The sequence below is a fragment of the Blennius ocellaris genome (genome assembly GCF_963422515.1).
Source record: "Blennius ocellaris genome assembly, chromosome: 14".
Lineage (NCBI taxonomy): Eukaryota > Metazoa > Chordata > Actinopteri > Blenniiformes > Blenniidae > Blennius > Blennius ocellaris.
The window spans coordinates 22,919,099-22,942,129 of record NC_137663.1 but is presented as its reverse complement, the minus strand read 5'-3'; the positions used below and the strand labels follow the sequence as shown (position 1 = coordinate 22,942,129).

Genomic DNA, 23,031 nt, shown 5'->3' with positions numbered 1-23,031 from the left:
CACATTTGGTGCATGATCAGGACATTTACACGCAGGAAGAGAGGCGGAGATAACGTGAGGCCGGTGAGACAGAAGAGGTGGAAAGGCAGAGTGATGCAAGAGCGAATGGTGAGATGGCAACGCCGCAGCCTCCGACCAAACAATGAGGTCACGCTCTGTGTGCGCCGCGTTCTTCCTCGATTTCATCCACAGCGACTCAGCGCACACACAGACACTCGGCATCCCGGACTCTTTTATAAAGCGGAGCTGCAAAAATCAGCTCTTCCACAAGGCTTTCAGAATAAAATGGGATTATTTCTTTACATCATTAAAATATTTTCCACTCATGCAGCCCAATTTCATTTCGGAAGACCCTGACCGGAAAAGTAATGCAATAATAACCTTTAAACAGAAGGCAGAAGCTCAAAATCTACCATAAAGGAGAGTATGTGTGAGATGTTATTTCCGAGATGGATTTGCCGTTTGTTCCATTAATGTTTGTATTTCTGTTACATTTTCTGAAAAAACAGCACTAAAAAGTCAATTTATAAAAACAACAACGTCCAATTTAATCATTTAAGTTTTTCTATAGTATATATAGGCGTATACGTGATGAAAATTTCGCAAAACCAAACGACGACTTACAAAAATGACTGCAATCTCAACATGAATCTAATTTTAATGAAAACTTCTAAAGCAAAAAAACAATGAAATGTAAAAAAACACCTCTCCTATTACTGTTGAATTATACACGGTTTTATAAACCCACCCTGACAGCATGGCTTTAAGGCTAAGGCCTGTTTGAGCTTCTTGCGGGCCGGGTTTGGGGGTCACTATCTGTCAAAAGTGGTCCAAGATAGTAAAAGTAGTGAACCAGTGATCCGTGATCAGTGAATGTTCCTGGTTCGAACTACCGTCTGTAGAATATAGGTTCAGGAAAAGGAGCCTACACAATGTTAAGAGGATGGTTATCATACCGTCGCTTATTGTTATAAAGATATGACATTAGGAGGAGAATCGCTCCTGCACTGCAGTGTTTGTTCTCCCACCAGCAGAAATCATCTTCTTCAGATAAAAGACAAACAGAGCCTCCGCGGTGAAGATAATTACTGCAAAAAGACACAGTGAACTTTGATTACATCTGATCCAGGCAAACATTACGGCATACAATCAGAGCTGTGTTAAACCAGTTTTCTTTAAATGAACCAGCCGCGGCTTGAACTGCAGCTGAAGCTGCATGAGGAGAATCTACCTGTTTAAAACCTGGAGACAGATTTTTTGGACTTGAGACTTCATGAGGCCCCCGTAACACCAAAAGATCTCATAATCCGCAAGATCCAGCTCAGTTCTCCCGTGAAATCTTTCCACAGAAGGTTTAAACATCACTGCAGCACCCAGGCTTTTCTGGATGGAGCTCAAAAGTTGCTGCATTTTTTTTTTTTTTTTAACCCGAGGTTTGGTTGTTGGTATGCACGCACAGGATTTGTAGCTGCTGTCACACTTGGCGTTAGCTTAATGTGTGTAAATAGGGCGAGGATGACACATTCTCCTCCGCCACGTCGGCAGCTATTTTGGTTGTATGCTGAAGTTCGGGGTGTGATTTCTCCCCTTTGGCGTGATGCGACTGAAGTCGGCGTGCCGGCGCTGTGATCTCAGTGTTGTGATCTGCGCTTGACTGGGACAAGGTTGCGTTACATCTGAACAGCGTGACCCAGTTCCAGCGATGAAGAGAGCGCAGCCTCACAAGCTGACCCGCTTGAATAATTCAGTCTTGAGAGTATACGCAGGGCTGGCTGGACGCAGCCACCTGGAAGATTCTGCGGACCGGGAGGAAGGGCGGTGGGACTGAAGGAGGTGAGACGACGGGCCGGTCTCGACTCGCACGAGATGGGGAGAGAGTTATGCAACCGAGGTTTGTAGTAGAAACACAAAACCTTGAGGTCTAAACGCTGTGGGGACGGGTGTCGTGGAAAGTGTTGTCCGTGGGTGCACGTGACTCCCGATTCTAGATTCCTTCGGGGGGGGCGGCGGCAAAGAACGAGGGGTTTCTTTATTCAAGATGTCCGATCGATTCCGTCGAAGATGGTAAACAGACAGCAGCTTATGTTGTCTTCACAGCCGAACTAAACTCACACAACCTTCAGCTGGGCTGCACACGTGTGTACGTGTAGCGCCACACTGCTGACGCGAGATCTTTTTAAAGAGTTCTGCAAAGTCACTATTTCCAAAAAGCGCTGACTCACGCTGAAATGGGAGTCTGCACAAGACTGCTGTGGTACCAAAATTAACTAGGGCATGTGCTTGTGCATTCATGAGTTACGATGCAGTAAAAAAAAAAAAAAAAGTTCAAAATCCCAAGTTGGAAAAATACATCTGAATAAAGTCAAACTGAGAACTTTGGGAACTGATTTCTCTCACCATGACAACACTGTGAAAACAGCTGATTAGCACCATTTGCATCAGTAATAGCGTGTGAAAGTGAAATGTGTCAAGAGTTATTTGAGATGCCTGTTGGTTAACAGTGCCCCTTATCTGCAGTATTATTACGTGAGAGCATGTGTATTGTTGTCATGAGAGCGCCGGTCACTTTCTGCAGGAATGCACTTTACTAATCTCAAGTGGGGCCAGTCAGTTGAAGTTTTGTTAGTAAATCAACTTTTATCTGCATGTGACACTATGATGTTATGCTGTTAGGCTCCGGCACAACGACTCTCAAGCAAACCCTACAAATGGATAACATGCGAAAAATATCAAATTAGATATTTTCTTGGTTCATGATCCAAGTGGAATAATTCGTCCTTTCAGCATTTAAGTTATTGAGCAGCACGAAAGGAAAACATTCCTCGTTATAAAAGACGCATTGTAGCAGAGCCTCCATTTCTGACAGTTTTGGACGTTCTGTCCCGCAGAACGTTGCGTCAAATGCTTTTTTGAAGACGTCTTTTATTTTGCCCGTGCGACCTCTGACCTCACTAATGGACTCATATAAGATTCCTTTACTTTCTGCTAAAAGACTGAATTTTTTGCACATTTTGCAATCTTTTTCTTTCACAGCATAACAGTAGAAGTTGCAGCCTTTAGAGCTTTAAAGACGGCGCAGCAGCAGTGTTTAGATTACAAGAAACTAGAAATAAAGACGAATCTTTTATTAAAACCTTTGTAACCTTCTTCCAGATTGACGTTGTCATATCTGTAGCATAATGCGTGTCTGCAGACATTTTCATTATGTGTAATCTAATAATGTCAACCCCCCCCCCCCCCCCCCCCCCCCCCCAAAGATGCAGTTTGATGGCGTCATTATGTGAAGTTGCAATGCTGTATTTTAGTGTTGTATAAGCACCATTGCCATGTAAAATCAACCGACGTGACTGATGAAGCGGATCTTTCCTGAGTGCTTCCTGCCTTTTGTCCAAAGTTAAATGTGATGACTCCATCCTCCCAACTCCACGGTAACCCTGGATGGATTAATTATTAACGGACCGATAAAGTGAATAGAACCCTCTTGACAGGTGACGCCATGAAATGGACCATTACATTCTGGATTATTCTGTTTTTAAACTTTGGGATGATGTCCCGCAACTCAGCTAAATAATAGATTTTGTGTCGAAAATTTAGAATTAAGAAAACATAATGAAGGCCTTGCGATGAGTTATGCGAGGTCTGATATTTCGCTTTTCAGTAAAACCGGGTCAGTTAAATTGGTCACAGAATCCTCCATCTCCTCTCTGACCTTCATCCACTAATAACCTATTGGGAGGAAAAGACTTTTAGGGTCAGCGCCTTGTAAGTAGGTGGAAAAACTCAATCGACTCAGGGGTGGAAACTGAATTAGTCTGTCCGTGAGGAATCTGCCAGCTTCAACTCTCCTTAAAGATCGTAGTGATTGAGTTGTTGTGATGACCGTTGTTCATGTGACAGCGTTAATAGAAGGTTGAGGCGCCGAACGGCACCTCGGGCTGACGCAGAGGGAGCTGAACTGATCTGCCCCCCTTCCTGCTGCAGAGCCTCAATCGCCCTCGTCTTCATCCTTTCAAATCACTGATAAAGAAGATGAAGCAGAAACCAAACAAGTTTCGTGACTGATCGATACCGAGCAGTCGTCCGCGGGATTAAAGAGGACGGATGTCTGCGGCTTCGACCTGACCGGAGCCGACCTGCCGGGTGAAGACATCATCAGGTTATAACGGGGGGGGGGGGAGGAAGAGGGGAAGATACAAGGAGGCAGAGATGCTATCAACCCAAACAACTCCTCCGCAGCTCCGGGAACACAAACACACATGCAGTATAATGCGTCTCACCCAGCTATTATATAACTCACATTACATAATTCAAACAATTTGTCGACGGTGAAATGGACTTTTGAGGTGCCCGACCTCATGAACGCCCACTGTGCTCATCGGAAGCGGGACTCGGCGGAGGGAACAGGTACACGCTGGGAGCGGGCGCCAACACATTTACACCACTCTGCCAGGGATGACTGTTTTTTTTTTTTTTTTACATTTTTCTTTCAAAACATTGCTCGGATGAACGCAGCACGACACACTGGTTATGCAACAGGCTGCTTCGAGCAAAGCAGAGCAGGAGGAGCGCTTGTCATCGGAGATGCACTAAACAGCGTTGTTCTCCAAGGTTATTTAAAGTGGGAACTTGTAGTTACAGTTGCTGCCGACTCGTGTGGTCACATTCACTGCACAATAAAAAAAAATAAGAACGCTGAGGAGAAAATAGATGGTACACTCGGTTGAGATTGGAAAAAAAAAAGCTAAAAACGATTTCATATCTGTCAACTATTCTTTGATTTGGAGCTTTTAAATGTTTCACTGTGTGCCAAAGGCAGGAGCTGGTTTGAATCTCTGGCTTCGTTACATGTGGTGTCAGCCTGTTATGCAGCAACACCAGTTAACCAGCAATGTAATGTGCAGCAACACCAGTTAACCAGCAATGTAATGATCTCATCTTCTGCACAGCTGACAAGTTCAAAACATCCACGCCGAGAGTCAGGGGGGACGCCGCGAACCCGTCCTCCACACGAAAACAATTACATCACCATCAGTGTAATTTGCAGTGACAAAACTGGGGTCAAAAGTCAGGAATCCTGTGCAAAAACACATTTTTAATAAGGCTATAAAAGGGGTCAAACATCAGTTGGAGTGAGCGAGCCGTTAGCCTGATGTGTTTTTATGAGTTCGGCTCGTTACGGCAGCTGGATATTTGTCTGTTGAGAAGGTAAACACCTGCTGGGTTACACCTCACAGCACAGCAGGGACATTATTATCTTATTAATACAGCCCCTCCCCAAAAAAACATTAAAAAAAATCTGCTCAACCAAAGCCTGGGTTTGGATGGGAAGCTGAGTTACCTGATAGACCAATAAAAAAAACAAGAAGTCTGATGTAAAACTGTGCGATCAGCACACCCGCGCTGGGGTTCACGCGGTCGGCGCAGACAGAACAGGAAAGGGGCAGTTTCCCGCCCTTGCCTCGGGACAGGAAGTCATAAAGCAGATCAAAAGCCTGGCACGGATCGCCGTGCTGCCATACGAAGAGTGGAATGTCACGGGAGATCATGGACTCAAACAACAACTTGAAACCTTCACGATAAGCAAAGATATGAAAGCACGATCCGTTTCAGACATGGAGAGTTTGTATATGAAGGAAAAAAAAAGTTTATTAGTGATTGGTCATAAGTTCTGTGAGCGGCATGGAGCCGAGACACCCAGCATTTATATTAAACTTTTCCAACTCTGATCGTGTGAAAGGAAAAAAGTATGGTAGGGTCATTAGAGGAGGGTCGAATGTGATGGGAGGTAACACAGGTTCAAGCCATGAGCTCAAACTACTGATTTAAACTCTATAAGTCATCCAAAATCCTTTCATATGCACTTTATTCAGAGGTAGGTTGAGATGTAATGGACTCTGGACCGCTGTGAATCAGATCGTACTCACATTAAGGTTAAAGGTCAAATTCCCGATATGACAACCAGCTAAAAGCACTATTTTGAGAACCTTGCACTCGCTATGAATTTCCCTACAAGCCCGGGGAAAGAGCATCTTTCTCAGCCAGCAGATTTCATGTCCTCTTGTTTTTCTCTCCGTGTGTGTGCGTGTAGTGTGTGTGTGTGTGTGTGTGTGTGAGGGGCTCGCGAGCACTGGTGAACCGCTGCAGGAGCCGAGCAGATGCCGCCGCAGAGCTGTAACATGCAAAAAAAACTGTGTGCGGTAACCCAAAAATAACAGCTGCAGGACCTGGAGCTACTGATTAAGAGTCGGCTTCTGTTTCGTCCTCGCATGATGCCAAGGAAACACAAATTAAACACCGGATATCAACCACACGCATCGGAGAAACTGGCGAACGTGGCGAACTCAGACCAGCATTTTTTTTTTCCCCCTTCCCTGTGCGGTGATGTGCAACCAGCAGCAGCCCGGTCCTGTTTTTACTCAATTATCGAAGCAGTGCGAAGGCTCCCGTGGCTTGAGAGGCCAGGCAGATTGGATCAAGTACAAAATCTGACGGCTTACTGGGGCGCACACTCAGAAATATAAAGTTAATTCAAGAAAGACTGCGAGGATCAAGTCCACACACACACTCACACACGTATCGGACAGCAGCACTGAGGCTCATCTCTCTTGTATTATTGGAATTTTTCAACAGGGCAACTGACAATAAAACTCTATTTCTGCCATCGATGTTCACGCTGCTCCTTCGCCGTTCCTTTGTCACGTCGGTAGACGCGAACTGCACCTGCGGCATTCGGAAGCAGTGAATTATTGGCATTCTGCCGGTTTCGGCTTCCACCGACGTCGTACGATGGGAAACCAAGACGTGATAAATCCCTCTGACACTTTATACGAGCTGACAGATTCTTGGGGAAGTTTCTGGGGAAACATTTAGTGAAACTCAGGATGAAGACTTTGCAATTAAAAATAAAAAAGGAGCACACACTGGTTCTGCTTGGATCGTCTCAACCAAAACACAACCAACTGAAGAAAGTTAATGAAGCTCACCCTACAAATATTGTCAAGTATTGAATGCACAGATGATGTGATATAGATCATTTCAGGAGGAGATGTATTGTACTTCCTCTTCATCAAAATTGTTGGTTGTTATTATTCAGTTTAGTAATAGGAAGCCTCTTCCACAAAAAGACACCACAAAAAAAGTCAAGATAAAACAAAAGCAATCAGAGTAGAAAAGGCTTGTTTTTTTTCTGTCCTGTGTATTTAAATGATGTTTAAATGTAGACAGCTCGCTTCAGAAAGGCTTGCATACAGTAGACGATGCAGCAGGTCGTTAGCAAACTGACGGGCATCAACAGCAGGAAGCAACAAAAACAGCATCATCATTACTTTAAAACAGGGACGTCAAACACATTTCAGATCAAAAGCCACACACAGCACAATTTCATCCCGAGTGGGCCGGACTGGTAAAATAGTGCATTAATAATTGTTTTAAGTTTCAAGTTTTTCTTTGTTGTAATGAAAATGGCTATTTCCACTATCCCAATTATGATCGAAAATGACTACAATCTCAACATAAAGGCAATTTTAATGATAAAATCAGGTGCAAAATAGAGTGAAATGTCCATAAAAACCTGTTTTTTGGGGGGTTTTTTTCTAACAACTATTGAGATGTGACTGTATCAGCACACTCGGAAGCAGAGGAAAGCACAGCTCACACATTCCCCAGCGAGGACCAACCATGCTGCATAATGAAGTGCAGAGGCAGAGCGGGTAAACGCTTGCTCAACCTCGGAGCCCGGCTCTCGACCATGTGGAAAGCATTGAAGTTCCTGTACAATTATGGCATCCGAACGGGCGGCCGCGTGAAACAACGCCAGAGCTACAGCTTGCGCGCTTGCCCAACCCGATCGCCGGCTGCCCACGGCAAAGAAACGGGACCCGTCAACACGGCGCCGGCTACCAGAACGACCACTTTGAAAGTCACAACATGCTCCCCCTAAAAGCTGGGACACGGTGTGTCGCTGAGGCCTGTTGACTTTAATACTGGCCGGATGGCTGCCAACAACAACAAGAGGGGAAAGAGGGGAAAGTACACTGGTCTCACTGGGGTTTGGGGATTTAAAAAAAAAAAAAAGAAAAGAAAAGAAAGTTGCATCTGGTGGTCGGAGACTGGCTTCTGCCAGTGAAATCTGATTATGAAAGAAAGAAAGTGCAGAAAGACGGCGTCCCAGCACTCAGCCAAGGACAAAGGAGTGCAATCTGGAGGACAGAGAGAAACGGAGCGCCATTCACTTTGCTCCGGTGATTTTTGATTGAAAAAAAACAACAAAAAAACAAACAAACTGATTCTCACAGGAGTTTGTTTGGGTGCAACCAGCAGCTTGTTGGCGTAGTTAAAGAGAACGACCCCGGTATGACATTATGCCCGGCCACACACACGATCTTAACCTATATTTAACCTTTCATTCGACCAAAAGCAAACAGCTGCTCTGAAGTTCCTGGAGCTGGTTCTTATTGCCATATTCTTTATAAAGGATACTTTAATCGGACTGTTTTTGCACTTTATCAAAATGTTTTCACAGGTTAACAGTTACGGAAGAAAAGAGGTGAAAAGAAATAAATATAGCCTGGTGGCCGGAAACCATAGCTCGAATAGCTTTGCCAGATTTTCACAAGTTCACAGCATCATCAAGGTGTAAGGAAGAGGTAAAGTCAGATCAGCGAAGAACAAGGCCAGAGGAGCGTCTCGAGGCTGAAGTCAACACTCTGGACACTCGTCCCTTCGGGCCACGCAGGCGTTTCCCACAAGGTTCCCCCAGAGGTCTGGCCGAGGTCGTCCTCCTCGGGGTCGAGCCTCGCCGGCAAAGCCGAGCATGAAATGAGCTTTATCCCTCGCAGTCGGACTGAAAACGTGATGAGAGGGATGAGATGATTCTCTCGGTCAATGTCATCTGTTGTCTGTAACTCAACAGCTTGAGAAGAGCCTGGGGGGGCAGGGGGGTTGAGAAAACCCTGGGCTCCAGCAACATTAGGCCCCAGGACAGAAAACGAGAGAAGCTGTTTTTGTATAAAGCCACAAAAAAAGGCGGCTTAGAATCACCAGACGATTTCACTTTGATCAAATGTACCTTGTATCGTTTGAAGGGCAGTTCTACAGTGTAAAGACAGTACGGGGCCCACTAAAAGACTACTTGTCGTTAATAATGGCTCGTTCCCCGTGTCTCTTTCTGCAGCAGAATCCTCTTCAAGGCTTCGCCGCCGTGAGAAGCTCAAACATCGAGAACAATTGCTGGGAAATTCTAATCACGGCCAAGTGAACCGACTCCGATTGGCCACGAATCCTCAAACCTCTCATGACGGGACCAAGTGGCTCTTGTCCGTCTCACGATGGTGTCTTGATAGTTTCTGTGTTCAAGTACGACACAATTTGTGTCATCTGCCCCCCCCCCTCTCCACCCACCTCCACTTGCGGACTGTTACCAATTATCGCTGAACCCCCGACTCTTGCAGCAGACAAAAGGGGCGGTGGCGATAACTGCATGGGGAAATTTGCAGTGTCTCTCTGGAGAGCACTTCATTTCTCAGGCTGTGATGAGCTCCTTTGTTCTCACTTTAACTCCCAGCATCACATAATTGGCCACCATCTGGGGCTCTCATTGCTATTCTCCTCCTCCTCCTCCTCCTACTCCATCTCTCTTTCCAGCACACCTTCACCACATGTGCTACATATGCACACTCATAGGAGGAAATCATACATCTGTTGTCAATCCAAAAAAAAAACGCTCCGCTGAAACATTACGTAACAGTCATAACGGGGACCAATTTGTTGTCGACATTGAAAAGTAGCCCTCTCGTCCTTCCTTTCGAGAGCAAACGTGGGGCGAGGTCGAAAGGGGCAAAGTCCAATGTGATGGAGGTCCCGCAGAGACCCGCCGGCCTTTAAATGGCCTTTTTTTACATTGTCACTTTATTCTCCCCAGACGGCGACGGTGAAGCTGCTCCGCTGTGCTCTTCTACACGGTTCACAGTTCACTCCTCGTCCTCAGGCGAAATCAAACGTCTGCCCAAGGCCCCCCGACTTCAGAGCTGGACTCACTATTTGGACAGACAGTTTTTTTTCTTTTTTCTTTTCTGATTAGTCAAAGTTGAAATGAATGGTGCTTTTCGAGCCACACGCCTCAAACGAAACACAGATAAACTATTGTTCAGACGTTTCATGGCTTCCAAAGGTTGACTCCCAGTGAAGACTGCATGTTTTTCCTCCCTTTAAATATGAAGTTAATAGTTTTGAATGAAACCTGTAAAAACACTGAAGAAACTGGAAAGTAATTAGTTCAAGACATTCAAGCTCCTCTCAGTATGAATACTAATACAAAGTTAAGCCCATCACCTCATTTTTTTATCATGTGGAAGTAGAACACCGAGGACAAAGATTCTGCAAAATCGGTAAAATACTTTGGGTTTCTGCTGCAAACACTCATCTTCATAAAAAACAGATATTTATGAATTTGTGAATTTGAGAAGCTCCCCATTATGTTCAGCTACCTGATCGCTCAGCCATCCATGTATCTCAACAGCAAAATGACAACTCAAGAAAAGATCCCTATTACACCCGATTGCTTCTGCTAATGCGCTTGTTTCATTGCTTTAGTTGCAACATGAGTTTGAAGAACTTCAGTTTTGCAAAGTCAAGCAGTTTTGCAACGGCACAAGTGATTTTTGTTTTAATCTGTGACTTTAAAATTCCACTTACCGTATGTGAAGGTTTACAGGCAATAATCTTTGGATTTCATCTTTCGAAGCCATTTTATTGAGAGATAACCAATTGGTTACTAAAGGACTGATATAAATGAGCATAAAACTACTATAAAGTGTCCTAGAACTCTTTTAACACACGCTGAGTTTTTTAATTTAATGAATTCAAATGTCCTAAAACTGACTTGCAAATAATTGTAATTATGCTCCCTTGTAATTAAACTCTCTGACTTACAGTGTTGGAATGAATGAACCTTGTACTTGATTTTACTGTTTCGACAAGCAAACACATTGCAAAGCACAAAACCTCAAATACGTTTGATATTTCACAAAGCATTTTCCTTCACCTCATTGTTTTTCTTCACCAACAATACTGCGTTGGTAAAACTTTAATAAAAACTAAGTTCAAAAAGTTAATTATATTCTTATCGTGACAAAAAATCTCCACGTCTTGTAATGTTGACATATTCCTTAGTTCTCTGAATTAGACTGGAAATGCTCTCTGTTGATAGATTTAAGAAATAATGAGAAAACTACACACACTGAATTGAAGTCTGCTTGCTCTCCATGACCAAAGTTAGTGTTTTTTGTTAATCCCAACATTAATTACCAGCATAAAGAGTATATACAGCAGCTTTTTCTTGTGCCTTTTAATCCCCTCCTCAGCCATATAAATAATAAAAATAAAAAAAACCCAGAAAAACAAGAAGGAAGTGGACAAATGTTGATCCAATATATTTTGTATTTACACTCGCTCAAAAACGAGATTTGGCAGGTCAGGGGCTTTTCCTATTCCACTCACAAAGACAGGGAGAGTGGGGTATCTCGCATGTTTGCGTGATCTGAGGATGCATGTAGTTATTTAGGGCATGCATATCCCAAGTGGGAGGCAGGGAATGTTTTAAGTGGGAACAAAGGCTGTCGAAGTGAAGGGCTGTGACGGAGGAGCGGCTTGGTGGAAAGATGACAGGAAAAAAAAACAACCCAGAAATGAAATACAAATCCATCAAAACGCTGCTATCAGCTCCACTGATCAAGGAGCGTCTGATGAGGAAGTCGTCGGCCTAATTGGGGCTCATCCATTAAAGAAAACGAAAGGTGCCATATGCTGAAAAATGCAGAGACGATGAGAGATGGGAGTCATTAAAAACAAAGACGGAAATATCGGCGCAGGAAACATGAAGTAACAAAGTAAATTAGGAGGCAGAAGAGCGATGGGGATTTGTGCACTATTTGCTTCTGTATAGATGTATACTCTCACCCCAACACACACACTCGCGCACACACACACACACACACACACTGAGCAAGACAAAGGAGCCACGAGCTAATAAACACCAGGTAATGCAGCAGGCTCAAGTTATTGATATCATTTACAATGCATTAGCCCATCACCCAGTTGTGTGTGCAGGCAAGCCTTCAGTTCGTCCCCGGGGGAATTCAACACACACACAATCACACACACTCCCAGCACAGACCCATCTGTTAGTGTTGTTGACAGCTGTGTGTATGTGTGAGTGTGTGTTTGGCTGCAGGGGGTATGTAGTATAAAACATGACAGATCGCAGCCCTAAATGACAGGGGCCAGAAACTAAATAAATGACACCACCTATTAGACAGTAATGTGTATTAATACCACACACACACACACACACACACACACCCACACACCCTCATTAAAACCACCGAGCTCCATGTTCAAAAACAAATACCACCACCCGGTTAGCCCAGAGGGGAGACATATTTCACAGGAGTTGCATACAAAGAAACTTGCCGTTGGTCCAAAACACAATTTCCATAAAAAGCACACAGGATTTTGTTCTCATGAGAGAAAAAAAAACAAAAGCATTTCATGAAAAATATTTTAGAAATACTTCTAAATAAGAATTCAATACTTTACAGTTAGAAAAACAAACAATATATCTTTGTTGCTATAGGCTTTGTTAAAAACTTTTTTTACTTATATTCTAAACCGCGGACCGACCAGAGGCTTCATCCGACCAGAGTGATGTCATTGCAAAATTAAAAATTAAAGAGGAGACATCAACAATTTCTCCAAAAATGGACTGCTATAGATCATTTGTCCACAGCCTTTAGGGCGATAAACATAAAGCCTGTGGGTGAAAACCGTCCTGAAAGAGGCTCCAATGGAGACAAACCAAAATTGTAAAGAAAGCTAACACACTAGCATTAGCCTCAACGCTGTGCCGTCAGGGTGAGTTTGTAGAAACATGCATTATGCAACAGCTAAAAGAAACCGGGTTTTTTTGGGGGACATTTTTCTGCATTTTGCACCAGAAGATTTCATTAAAAATGGTTTTATCTTGAGATTGCAGTAATTGTTTGCTTTTGTGCAAATGTAGACATTTTAATGGCATATACCCTGCATCGCAACACTGAAAAAATGTAAAAGTTGAAATATTGAAGGTTATTATGGGACTGTTTTACCCGTCTGTCCCACTCAAGATAACATTGAGCTGTATGTGAGTCTGAACTAAAATGTGTTTGACCAACCAGGTTCAGGGGCAAAACACTACACCGAATCCAAGAAGTGAAGATGTGATTCTGTTGCCATAGCAACGCAGCAGTAAGAGCTCGTACCTTTTAATTTTTTGGTGAAATAGCGCCAGCATGAAAACGACAATAACTATCTCAGAACAACCGTTCTGAAGGTTTACTCATCGGAAGATGTGACCCGAGGCCGAGTTTGTGACACCTCCGCTCCAATCAGGGAGAGAAAAAAAAAAAAACACTATGTACTTTTAAGATATAATCTCTCAGGAATGTTGAGATGTTTTCATGTTAATTTCTCCGCTCGCTTACAGACGATTTCACAGTTTTTTTCTTTATACACGTCCCACATATTCCAAGGCTCACTCACCAGCCCGCACTCGTTTGAGCGATGAGATCACAACGTCGAGCCTGCACTTTCGGCACCGGCAGCCCGGCGAGTGCTCCATACGGGGCGGCCGGCTATTACCCCCCCAAACAATGTTCCTCTGGCCAACGATCCCCCTCACATGGCATGTAAATGTCAAACTTTTGCATCTAATGCTTCAGGTTGAGGAAGGAACTGCGGCTCTTAAGTGGGAATGAGAGTGCACATAGACGCTCGCATCAAACTTTACAGCCCCTCTGCACCCGCGGCTTTACAGTAACGCAGGGCTAATGCACGCGTGTACCCCCGTTCCGCCCGGCCGCTTCAGAGAAGAAACTAAGAGCTTGCCAGGAACAAACAACTTCATCACCCCATTTTTTTTTTTTTTTTTTTCCTTAAAGCATCGATGCCCAACTTCTCTGGCTTCCATTATCTCCGGGAAACAGTTCAAAACTATCAGGTTACTGCTTACTGGGGCCCAGTAACACTGCCGTGGTGAGGGATTGACGCGTGGTCAACCTGGAACACAAACTAATGAAAACAGCCCCCCCCTGGGCGGGCGGGGTGGGGGGGGGGGGGGGGGGGGGGGGCTGTGCAGACTTTCATAGATAGCGGGAGAAAAAAGGTTACGAGTGTTTTTCTACGGGTACATTAGTGTAGTCATGTGATACACGACTCTTGAGTAACAGGACAATCAGAGATACGTGGAAAGAACAGGACAGGGAAAAGAACACGAGGACATTCAGTACAGCGAAGGAACTCCGGGTATTTGGGTGGCAGGGCGGTGGGGTTTTGCTTCCAGTCTGAATCGAGACAAATATGTCATCTGCAGTTAGCGTTTTTTCACCGGAAAAAATCCTCCTCTGACAGTAACTTCAGTGGCTGACCAGACAAAATACATGAAGCAAAAATGATTTAAAATGTGAGTAAAGCAGAGCTATTATCACTTGAGTAAAGCTCACTGTTGCGTCTTTTTTAAACTAAAACATACTGTTGTCAGTAGTTAATTCATAGAAAGTTAATGAGATTTGTTGTTAAGTTCGAGTTAGCGGCTGAAAATCTGGCTAAACTTTAACTAAAATCTCAGTTTAAGTGCAGTAAGTCTCTGCATTCGACACGCTTGAAACACAAAATGGTTTAATTCTCTGCATTTCAGTTATGATATTTATTTCTACTAAAACATAAAGCTGTAAAGCTTTGTGTTGTATTAAATTACTCTTTTAATTGGATTTAATTCAGCAGTATTTCTTGATACTTTTCCAGCATGTGTGATCAGGTCAACATACAGTAAAGTAAGGAGGTGGTTGTGAACACAGTGAAATGACTCAGCAACAGCCATTGACGTCAGTTATCTTTTATACAGGGGCACCAAAAAGCCTCTTTATATATTGCAGTAAAGGAAAACAACGGGAGCAGAGAGGCAGACAGTGAACCAAAGCTGGTAGAGAGAAGATTATCTTAAAACCCTCAGATATACCATTCAGGATCAGCAATCAGTGACCTTGTAATAAAGATAAGAGCTTGAGATTGATCATTTAAAGGTTGATCCTCATGCGGGGGAGCTGATACATTTGAAGTTGAATTAAGTCCAAACTGACGAAATTGCCCGAAAAAGCAATATTACCTGGACACCAAGTGCAGACAGTCAAAGTGTTGAGTTTAATTCACCATAACTCTTTAAATTTAACAACATCGTCGCTACTTTCTCGGAAAATATTAAATCAGCAGAGAATTTGATGAAATAAAGTGCAAGTCAAGCATTGTGTGTTACAAAAGTGACCAAAAAAGCTGATTTAATTCATTGCTGCGCCTAAAATAAGGATGAGAATATTTTGGAAAAGGACCAAAGACGCCAAAGTAAAATCGCGAAACACGTCGCTTGCTTTGTGTTTCGCAGAGTGACCGTTGAGCGAGGCTGCTCCAGGGTGCATGAAAGACAACAAGTTCCTGTCCCGATAAGACAAGAAAATAAATATGTAAATAAACGAAAAAAGCCTGGGGGAGGCTGCGATGGGGTTCACGAGGGTTGGGTTACCACATGAAAGCCTCGCCGGAGCTGCTTGATATGATGCAATTCTGCAAACACAAAGAGCGGCGGGGCTGTTAACCTAAACAGTTACATAACCGAAGACGAGCAGCCGACGCTCGCGGGTCGCTCGGGAGAAGTTGCACTTATCACTCATAACCAGTCCGCCGGACGCGACCTTATAACACCCCGAGATGAGCGGAGAGACGACGCCGACAAACTCGCTCGTCCGACTTTCGCAGGTCTCGTAATTCCTGGTGTCCCGAAGCGAAGCTAATTAAGAAAGTGGAACAGAGTTCACACCGAATGTACAGACACTTCGTTCCGCCAGTAGCTTCAGCGCTAAAAATTCTGTGAGTCGGCCGCAAAAAATTAAGACACCGGGGGCTTTAAATGGCAATTTCGAGGCTGATATGGATCAAGTCTTTAAATAACTTGCTCGCAGACATTAAAGCCTCTATTTGAAAGACGCCTGGGGTGTGTATAAGTCAGACTCTGTTGCCATTTAATGACGAATTTGCAGCCTGACCTCCGAGATCAGAGGCTATCTGCTTTAGGGGAATTGGTGTGTGGCTGGAAATAGATGGCGGCATTTCCCATGTGGACAAGAGACTCGGTCAAACTGATGTGACACTGAGTGTTTTTAACGCCGCATGAAGCCGCCGTGTCATTCACAGCATCCGAAATCCTCCATGCTTGTATCGGTATCTATGGAAGTACAAACTCATGAGTCGGGATATTTTCTCATGAGGAACAGCAGCGGATTATTTAAAAAAAAAAAAAAAAAGGCGACTTCCAGCTCAATGTGCCCATTTATGGTCGGTCAGTGTTTCACAAGCTTCTTAAATAAATCAGAGGGTCTCCGGAGAGGAAAGCCAAACAGCGAAGGCTCCTTATAAACCCAGCTTCACCAAGAAAGCAAACAGCTCGGGTCCGAGTGGAAGTTTCTCCGACTGCGGTTACATTCCTCGGTTGCCACTTCGACGTGACACGAGATACCGGTTTCGGTGTGACGTAACAAAACTCCGACTTCCAAGTGTGAGCTGTGCCTGGATGCCGAGAGGACGCACACACACACACACACACACACATACACACAGGAGGAAAAGCTTTGCTTGGGATTTCATTTGACTTCTGTGATAATAAACCAGCACTCGAACGGACGGAACATAAATCTTCACGGTTCACTTATCGTACGTCGGCGTATTAAGACAGCGGTGCCCGACCCGGAGCCCAGGACTCCCTCGAGGGAGGGCCGGGGGGGGGGGGGGGGTCACAGAGGGGAGGACAAAACAAGATTAGCACATGTCAAGGGAAAGCCGGATAAGATGTTTTCGGAATCGAGAACAAACCGAAGAAACTGACCAGCGCTTTTATTTTTGTTTTTATTATTTGGGTGTGTCCTTTTATTTTGTGGGGAAAAACGGTTGGGATCAACTTCATCAAGAGCATTGGTGTGAAATATGAGAAAAATATCGACTTTTAACACATTTGTTAAGAGTAGCGGACACAACACCGAAATGAGATATTTGTGATGCTGCGATTTTTTGACATTTCACCGTATTTGCCACCAGAAGGTTGATTGAAATGAGCTTTATGTCATCATTTTTGGTAGTAATTGTTTCTTTTCGCAAACATATAGACATTTTTGTATACTCCGCAACACTGCGGAAGAAAAAACCTTGAAAGTTTAATTTAAAGGTTATTATTATACTATTTGACTGATTGGTGTGCATTCCAGATTAAATTCAGCTGTATGTGGCCCCTGAGCTGGAATGTGATTAAATAATGCAACTTGTGGAAATGAAACAACTCAAATCATCAAAAGAACAAATTTACAGTCTGGAATAATATAAAAACTGAAGAAAAAAAACAACTGCTGTGATTCAGTCTCATGCTTCACAATGGGAATACTGAAGATGAATCCTCTTTTAATGTGTGAAAAAAAAAAATCCACGTTGTTCTTGTTCCTGCATCAGTTTTCTTTGGGTTCGACAGCTTGTTGGATTAATTGGCGACTCTAAATTGTTCTCAGAGTTGAAAGTCCAGAGTGTAACCTGCCTTTCATTATACGTCTACCTGTGAATATTAAATAAAAAGACCTCTTAAATATCAAAGAGCCACTCGCTCTCATAGCAAACCTGTGGCACTTTTTAAATATATTTATTGTTTTATTTTGGTTGTTGGATGTTCACAACAGCAGCATTCATCCTTGACTAATAAAAAGTGGGTTTTACTGTCGTATAAGCTGCAACGCTGAATCATTGATGAACTGTTCCGACTTACTTAAAAAAAAAAAAGAGAGACGTTTATTTTATATTTAAGAAACAGGATTAAATGATTAATTCACTCATCTGCATGGTTTCGTGTGAAAAAGTAGAATTTGAACCAGCGACGGAAAATATATATATATTTTTTTTCAGATGGAGAGACAGAAACAAACGCTGCGTTTCTTCTGCTCTCCAGAGGGAATGAAAGGAAAAGCCCTCGAGGACACAAACCATCAAACCGAATGAGCCAAACAAAGAGCGGCGCTGACAAACAGGAAATGCTACAACAAACATGCCACAGCTGGTTTTTTTTGTTGTTTTTTTTTTCCTCTTTCAAAGCTGTTTTAGTCGACTTTCAGTAGGAGAACTATACATTCCCTCAAGAACTTTACAATCTCTTTTCTGAGTTTTCATCCCAGAAACACCGTTTTGTAACAACTCGACTAAATATGATGTATTTGGGGGGAAAAAATGTGAATTATTAATTTCCCATACGTGTGAATGTTTGTCCTGTTTTGGGATTTTTTCCAGGCCCCAGTGACCCTGAACTGGATAAAGTGGTTTAAATGATGAATGGAGGTTTTTAGCACGTGTCCAGGAAAACAGAGTAAAAAAAAATAATATAAACAACTGTTTGAAAATGGAATATATCAAATTGAGCACCATATTTATAAATGCAATGTTGACTATTATATACACACAGTTCCTTACAGAAAAGGGTGCAGGGATTGCAATGAGTGGTCATAGTCTTTGATGTGATTAACAATAACATTTTGTAACATATCGTGTGTTTAGAAATAAGTTTTGATGTCATACGAGGGGGAAACGTTTTTTTTAAGATTTGTTCTCTCAGAAAAAAATTGCAAGTTTGCAGCCCTGATTCATGTTTGCCACACTTTCTTGATATCTGAGACAGGAAGATGTGTTTTCCCGCTGGAGGTTGTCACCAGCAATACTTTTTTTATTTATGGCAACAAAATGTCTTGCTTCATGCAGCAGTCGCAGTCAATCTTCATATCTTTCGACTGATTTCAAACAGTTGTTACCTTTGGAAACTTTCTAAAAGAGCCCTGATATAGACGCATCCCACTTAATTAATGCGACTCTCCATTGATTTACAGGGCGGCACAAGAGGAAAACTGCGCCGGGAAACTCACACGAGTCAAGCTTCACTCGACCAAATGGGGAAAAAGTAGAAACATGAGGCTCCTTCGAGCCGTACTACAAACTTTAAACAAAGCGGTTAATGGTATTTTTTTGGCCTCGATGCCAAAAGCCACTAATACCACTGTGTGTAGTTAACAAGACCCTGCGAGGGATTTTCATCGAGACATTTCTCAGAACGTGACGGGGGGGGAACCCCCCCCTCAAATAAACTCTCCCTTAGATAATTAATCCAGCCAGCGTCACAGAGGCTCCCACTACAAAACCACTCCGCTGTGCGCAGAGGCTAGACAGCCAATTAAAATGAGTCACATGTTTGGAAATACTCCTCTCTGCGAGACAGGCGTCTCTCTCTCTCTCTCCCTCTCTTTCTCTTGCTCTCTCTCTCTCTTTGTGTGAGCGGTGTGCTGGTGAGCCACCCGCTTACCTGGACCTGCCCTTTGCCCATGATCTTGTCCACGATCTCGTTGTCGTCCTTGTTGAGCATGCTTTTGTCGTAACACTTCTCGTAGCACAGGATGCGCAGATACTGGGAGCCCTCCAGCTCGATCTCAAACTCCTACGACGCCACGCAAAAAGAAAGCAGGTTAAAAACAGTTGCCCCGAGCATTTTTTGGGGGGTTTTTAGGTCCAGGTTGATATATTAGGAGGCCTCGTTGACTTACTTCGTTCCACTGAGGCTCTGCGGTGTCCCTGAAGACTCGGGTCTTGGCCTTGCTGACGAAGTACCCATACGAGTCCACTTCCAGAGTGCAGTATAAATCTGAAGGGGAAACAACAGGACACGGACAGCGCCATCAGATAAAGGAACGACGCCGGCTTCGGAGCAGTGGAAAGCAAACACTTAGACGCCCCGGCCGCTTCGTCACCGCTCCGCAACGCGTCCGTGCAACGACTGTGACATATAAACACACCGTGCAGAGCCTGGGAGACGCATTACCAGCATCCGGTTCTCCAATTTTCTCATTTTGAAGAAAGAGCATCCGTCAAAAAACACATTTTACAGCCTTTCTAATGGTACGGAGGTCATTCTGAGTCATCGACAGTCATCATTACACATCATGTCAGCGGCTCTCTTAGCCTCAGCATACACACGTTTAGCTATTTACTATTACTAAATAGTGTGATTCACAGGTTCTCTTCACTACTGAGTTTATTCTAATGAACTCCATTCATTATTACCTGGTGTCACCAAGGAAACACGAAGTTTAGATGCAAGTCTAAGAGAATGAAACTGTTCAGGAAGAAGTTCATCTGAACACAAATTACTATTTCATTCCACTTTTGAATTGAAATGATAGAAAAATGTACTAAAAAGTACACATTTTACAACATAATGTAAGTAATAAGTAATAGAGATTAATCAAAACTATAATGTGAGCTATAGTGCCGTTATGAGAGTTGCAGACTTACCAAATATATGAAATTAAACGTAATGAGAACTTGAATATATAAGAAAGATGTAATGATGCCCAGTATGTAAGCCAAAAAGGATGAGTTACCATTAGGCATGTGCAAAGTGACTAAAACTTTGAAATTGCCTATTTTATTGCATTTCTGTTCAAATCATATTTTTGTGAGCGCGAAACTTTTCCCCCCCATCATTTTGTCGAATATAGGGTTCTAAACATCACTCCCTGAGCCCATTGCAGTGATTTGGATGTTACTTTGCTCTCAAATTAGCTATGAAAATATTGTGAAAATAGTTTGTTTTGGGGTTGTTTTTTTTTTGGGGGGGGGGATCAGGCCCAGCTACTACAGATCATTAAACACTGCTTGAATTAAGGTTGCGCTCACACTCAAGGATTTCTTTTCCCACTGGGAAGAAGCTCAGCGAACAGAGAGGAAACATTGATTTCATTGATGTTTTGGTGAATTTTACAGTGTCGAGCGGAGCGACTTCAGCTCAGCTTATTGGGGCTGTGCTGCACTGATACACTATAACATTACTCCGTGTTAAAAACATGCCACGGCATTAAATCAGACTTTATATGGACACACAATAGGATATAGGAATGCATGATGTGAGTCAGAAACGTAAACGGTGAGTCGACTTCACCAGCAGTGAGGGATTGAGATTCTGGGAGCAGAAAAGCAGAAAGGTGGACACCCAACCGCAGTGAAATGCTTCTTGGCTTTGTCAATACGCCGGTGTTTGTCAGGGGACAGACATCAATCTCCTGGATGTGTACACACTCAGGACCACCACCACCACCACCACCGCTCCCCTCCTCACATCCTCGCACGGCGGCCGCCTCTCCTCTGGGATTGGCTCACGCTCGCCTCTTGCAAGTAGCAATTAAGTCTGTTAATGTGTTTCTTTAAATGCTCCTGCAGACCGCATTATTGGCTGTCTGCAAAGTGTCTGCAGTGCGTCCTGCAGGCCCCCCCCGGCTCCCCCCCCGGTCCCCGGGGTTAACCCTGCGTCTGACAGCATGATGGATGGGAATACGGTTCGACCTTTCACCGGGGGAACCGTCTCCGAGATTGAGTGGCGAAGCCGCTGGGGGAGGAGGGACAGCGTCCGTCCCGCGTGCTGATAAACGCACGGTCGACACAATGACGGAACGCCAAAGAGCAACATCATCATCATCATCATCATCTTCGTCAGTGTGATAGGAACCTGGAGATGCAGAGACACACATCACACCGGCCGGGGGCGAGCTGCGACTGACCGGAGCAAATATTTACACTTGCGTCCGTACATCCACCCGGGCCATACAGTATTGGTGGAATCTCATTCCATCTGGTTTCAGTCCCTCTTTTTTGTTTGTTTTTCTTTTGCATCCCGAAAGGTTCAGCAGTAATTACTCCCGACGAGGAGGAGATTAGCGGCCGGTGGTATGAGGGAAGTTGAGCGGGAGAGGAATTCAGCGCGACCATCTGGGGGATATTTTCTTAAAATGAAAGCGGTGATCGTACGCTTCCGTTACACGCCGGAGCGGAACGACACATGGCCGTCGTCTGTGGTTCGACACGACGGAAATACGCCGAGTACCTGTCAGAGGAGGAAGGACGCAGGAGAAGAGGTGGGATACAGTCGACCGTGGCACTTTTTTTGCCACGATGTTAAAAAAAACAGCAGCCGTTTGAAACTTTAATCTGATTTAAGTCCCTTTTTCATCCGTTCACGGTGGAAGAGAAGAGTGTATTCATAGCTCCGAGCCGCTCACTTTTTCTCGGGAAGTTGATTTCCTCTCCATCTGAAATGAGTTTTTTTTTTTCGCGTCTCGGCCAGAGCCAACATATTTGGAGGGACACTTTTTTTTTTTTTTTTGTCCTCGCGGAGAAGCGGGACAGACTCTGTGAGCTTTCGTTTCTCTTATCGGGTCATCCGCTGAGCACAGTGGATGAAAGGGGCCACAAACTGGCCGGCGTGGGGTCTCTGACCCCCAGATGCACGGGGTTAATGGATACCATCCTTTTCCATCTCAATTAGCTGAGGACTGCAGGCCTCGCTGGTGTGCGGGGGGCTCCTGGGAGGGAGGGAGGGAGGGAGGGGGGGGGGGGGGGGTAATCTTGCCCCGGGGCCGTGCTGAATGCTGGGTCAAACTGTGGGTGCACAGAATTAGTGCCCGAGTGATAATCAGTTAAACTGATCAGTGCTTCTAATATGAGGAGCCTGGGCCAATAAAACCACCGTCTCGCTCCGTTTGCCTCGAGGCTTCAGGAGAAAATATTCATCTTCGGGGACAAACAAAAACAACCATGAAGGGGGGGGGGGGGGCACAATCAGGCCAATTCCATGAAACTCAGAAGTCGAAAAACCAATAAAATGATGGCGGAGAACAAAACTACACGCAGCCTTGACTGGATTAGATTACGCAAATATCACAAGTCGAAAGGAAATAAGATCGCTTTGATGAAAATCTTGTGACAAAAACCTGGTTCGCGGCGTTGAAACGCTGCTGCTCGGAGGCAGAAACTTGTCGGCAGATGCTGGAGGAGCTCCAGTATCTTTTTGTCAGTTTGAACGACATTTTCTTATCAGGTGGTGCA

The 23,031-nt window shown here is 44.1% G+C and overlaps 1 protein-coding gene across 4 annotated transcripts in view; it reads right to left on the bottom strand.

The window, feature by feature from the left end:
* Positions 1-23,031, bottom strand: part of abr (ABR activator of RhoGEF and GTPase) — a 133,891-nt gene that overhangs the window by 24,685 nt on the left and 86,175 nt on the right. For all 4 annotated transcript variants that reach the window (XM_080508799.1, XM_080508795.1, XM_080508796.1 and 1 more), the window contains 2 exons: positions 19,698-19,795; positions 19,460-19,591 (listed from right to left, as the gene is read on the bottom strand). In XM_080508799.1, coding sequence (XP_080364925.1) covers positions 19,460-19,591; positions 19,698-19,795 — 230 coding nt within the window. The remainder of the gene's footprint in view (positions 1-19,459; positions 19,592-19,697; positions 19,796-23,031) is intronic.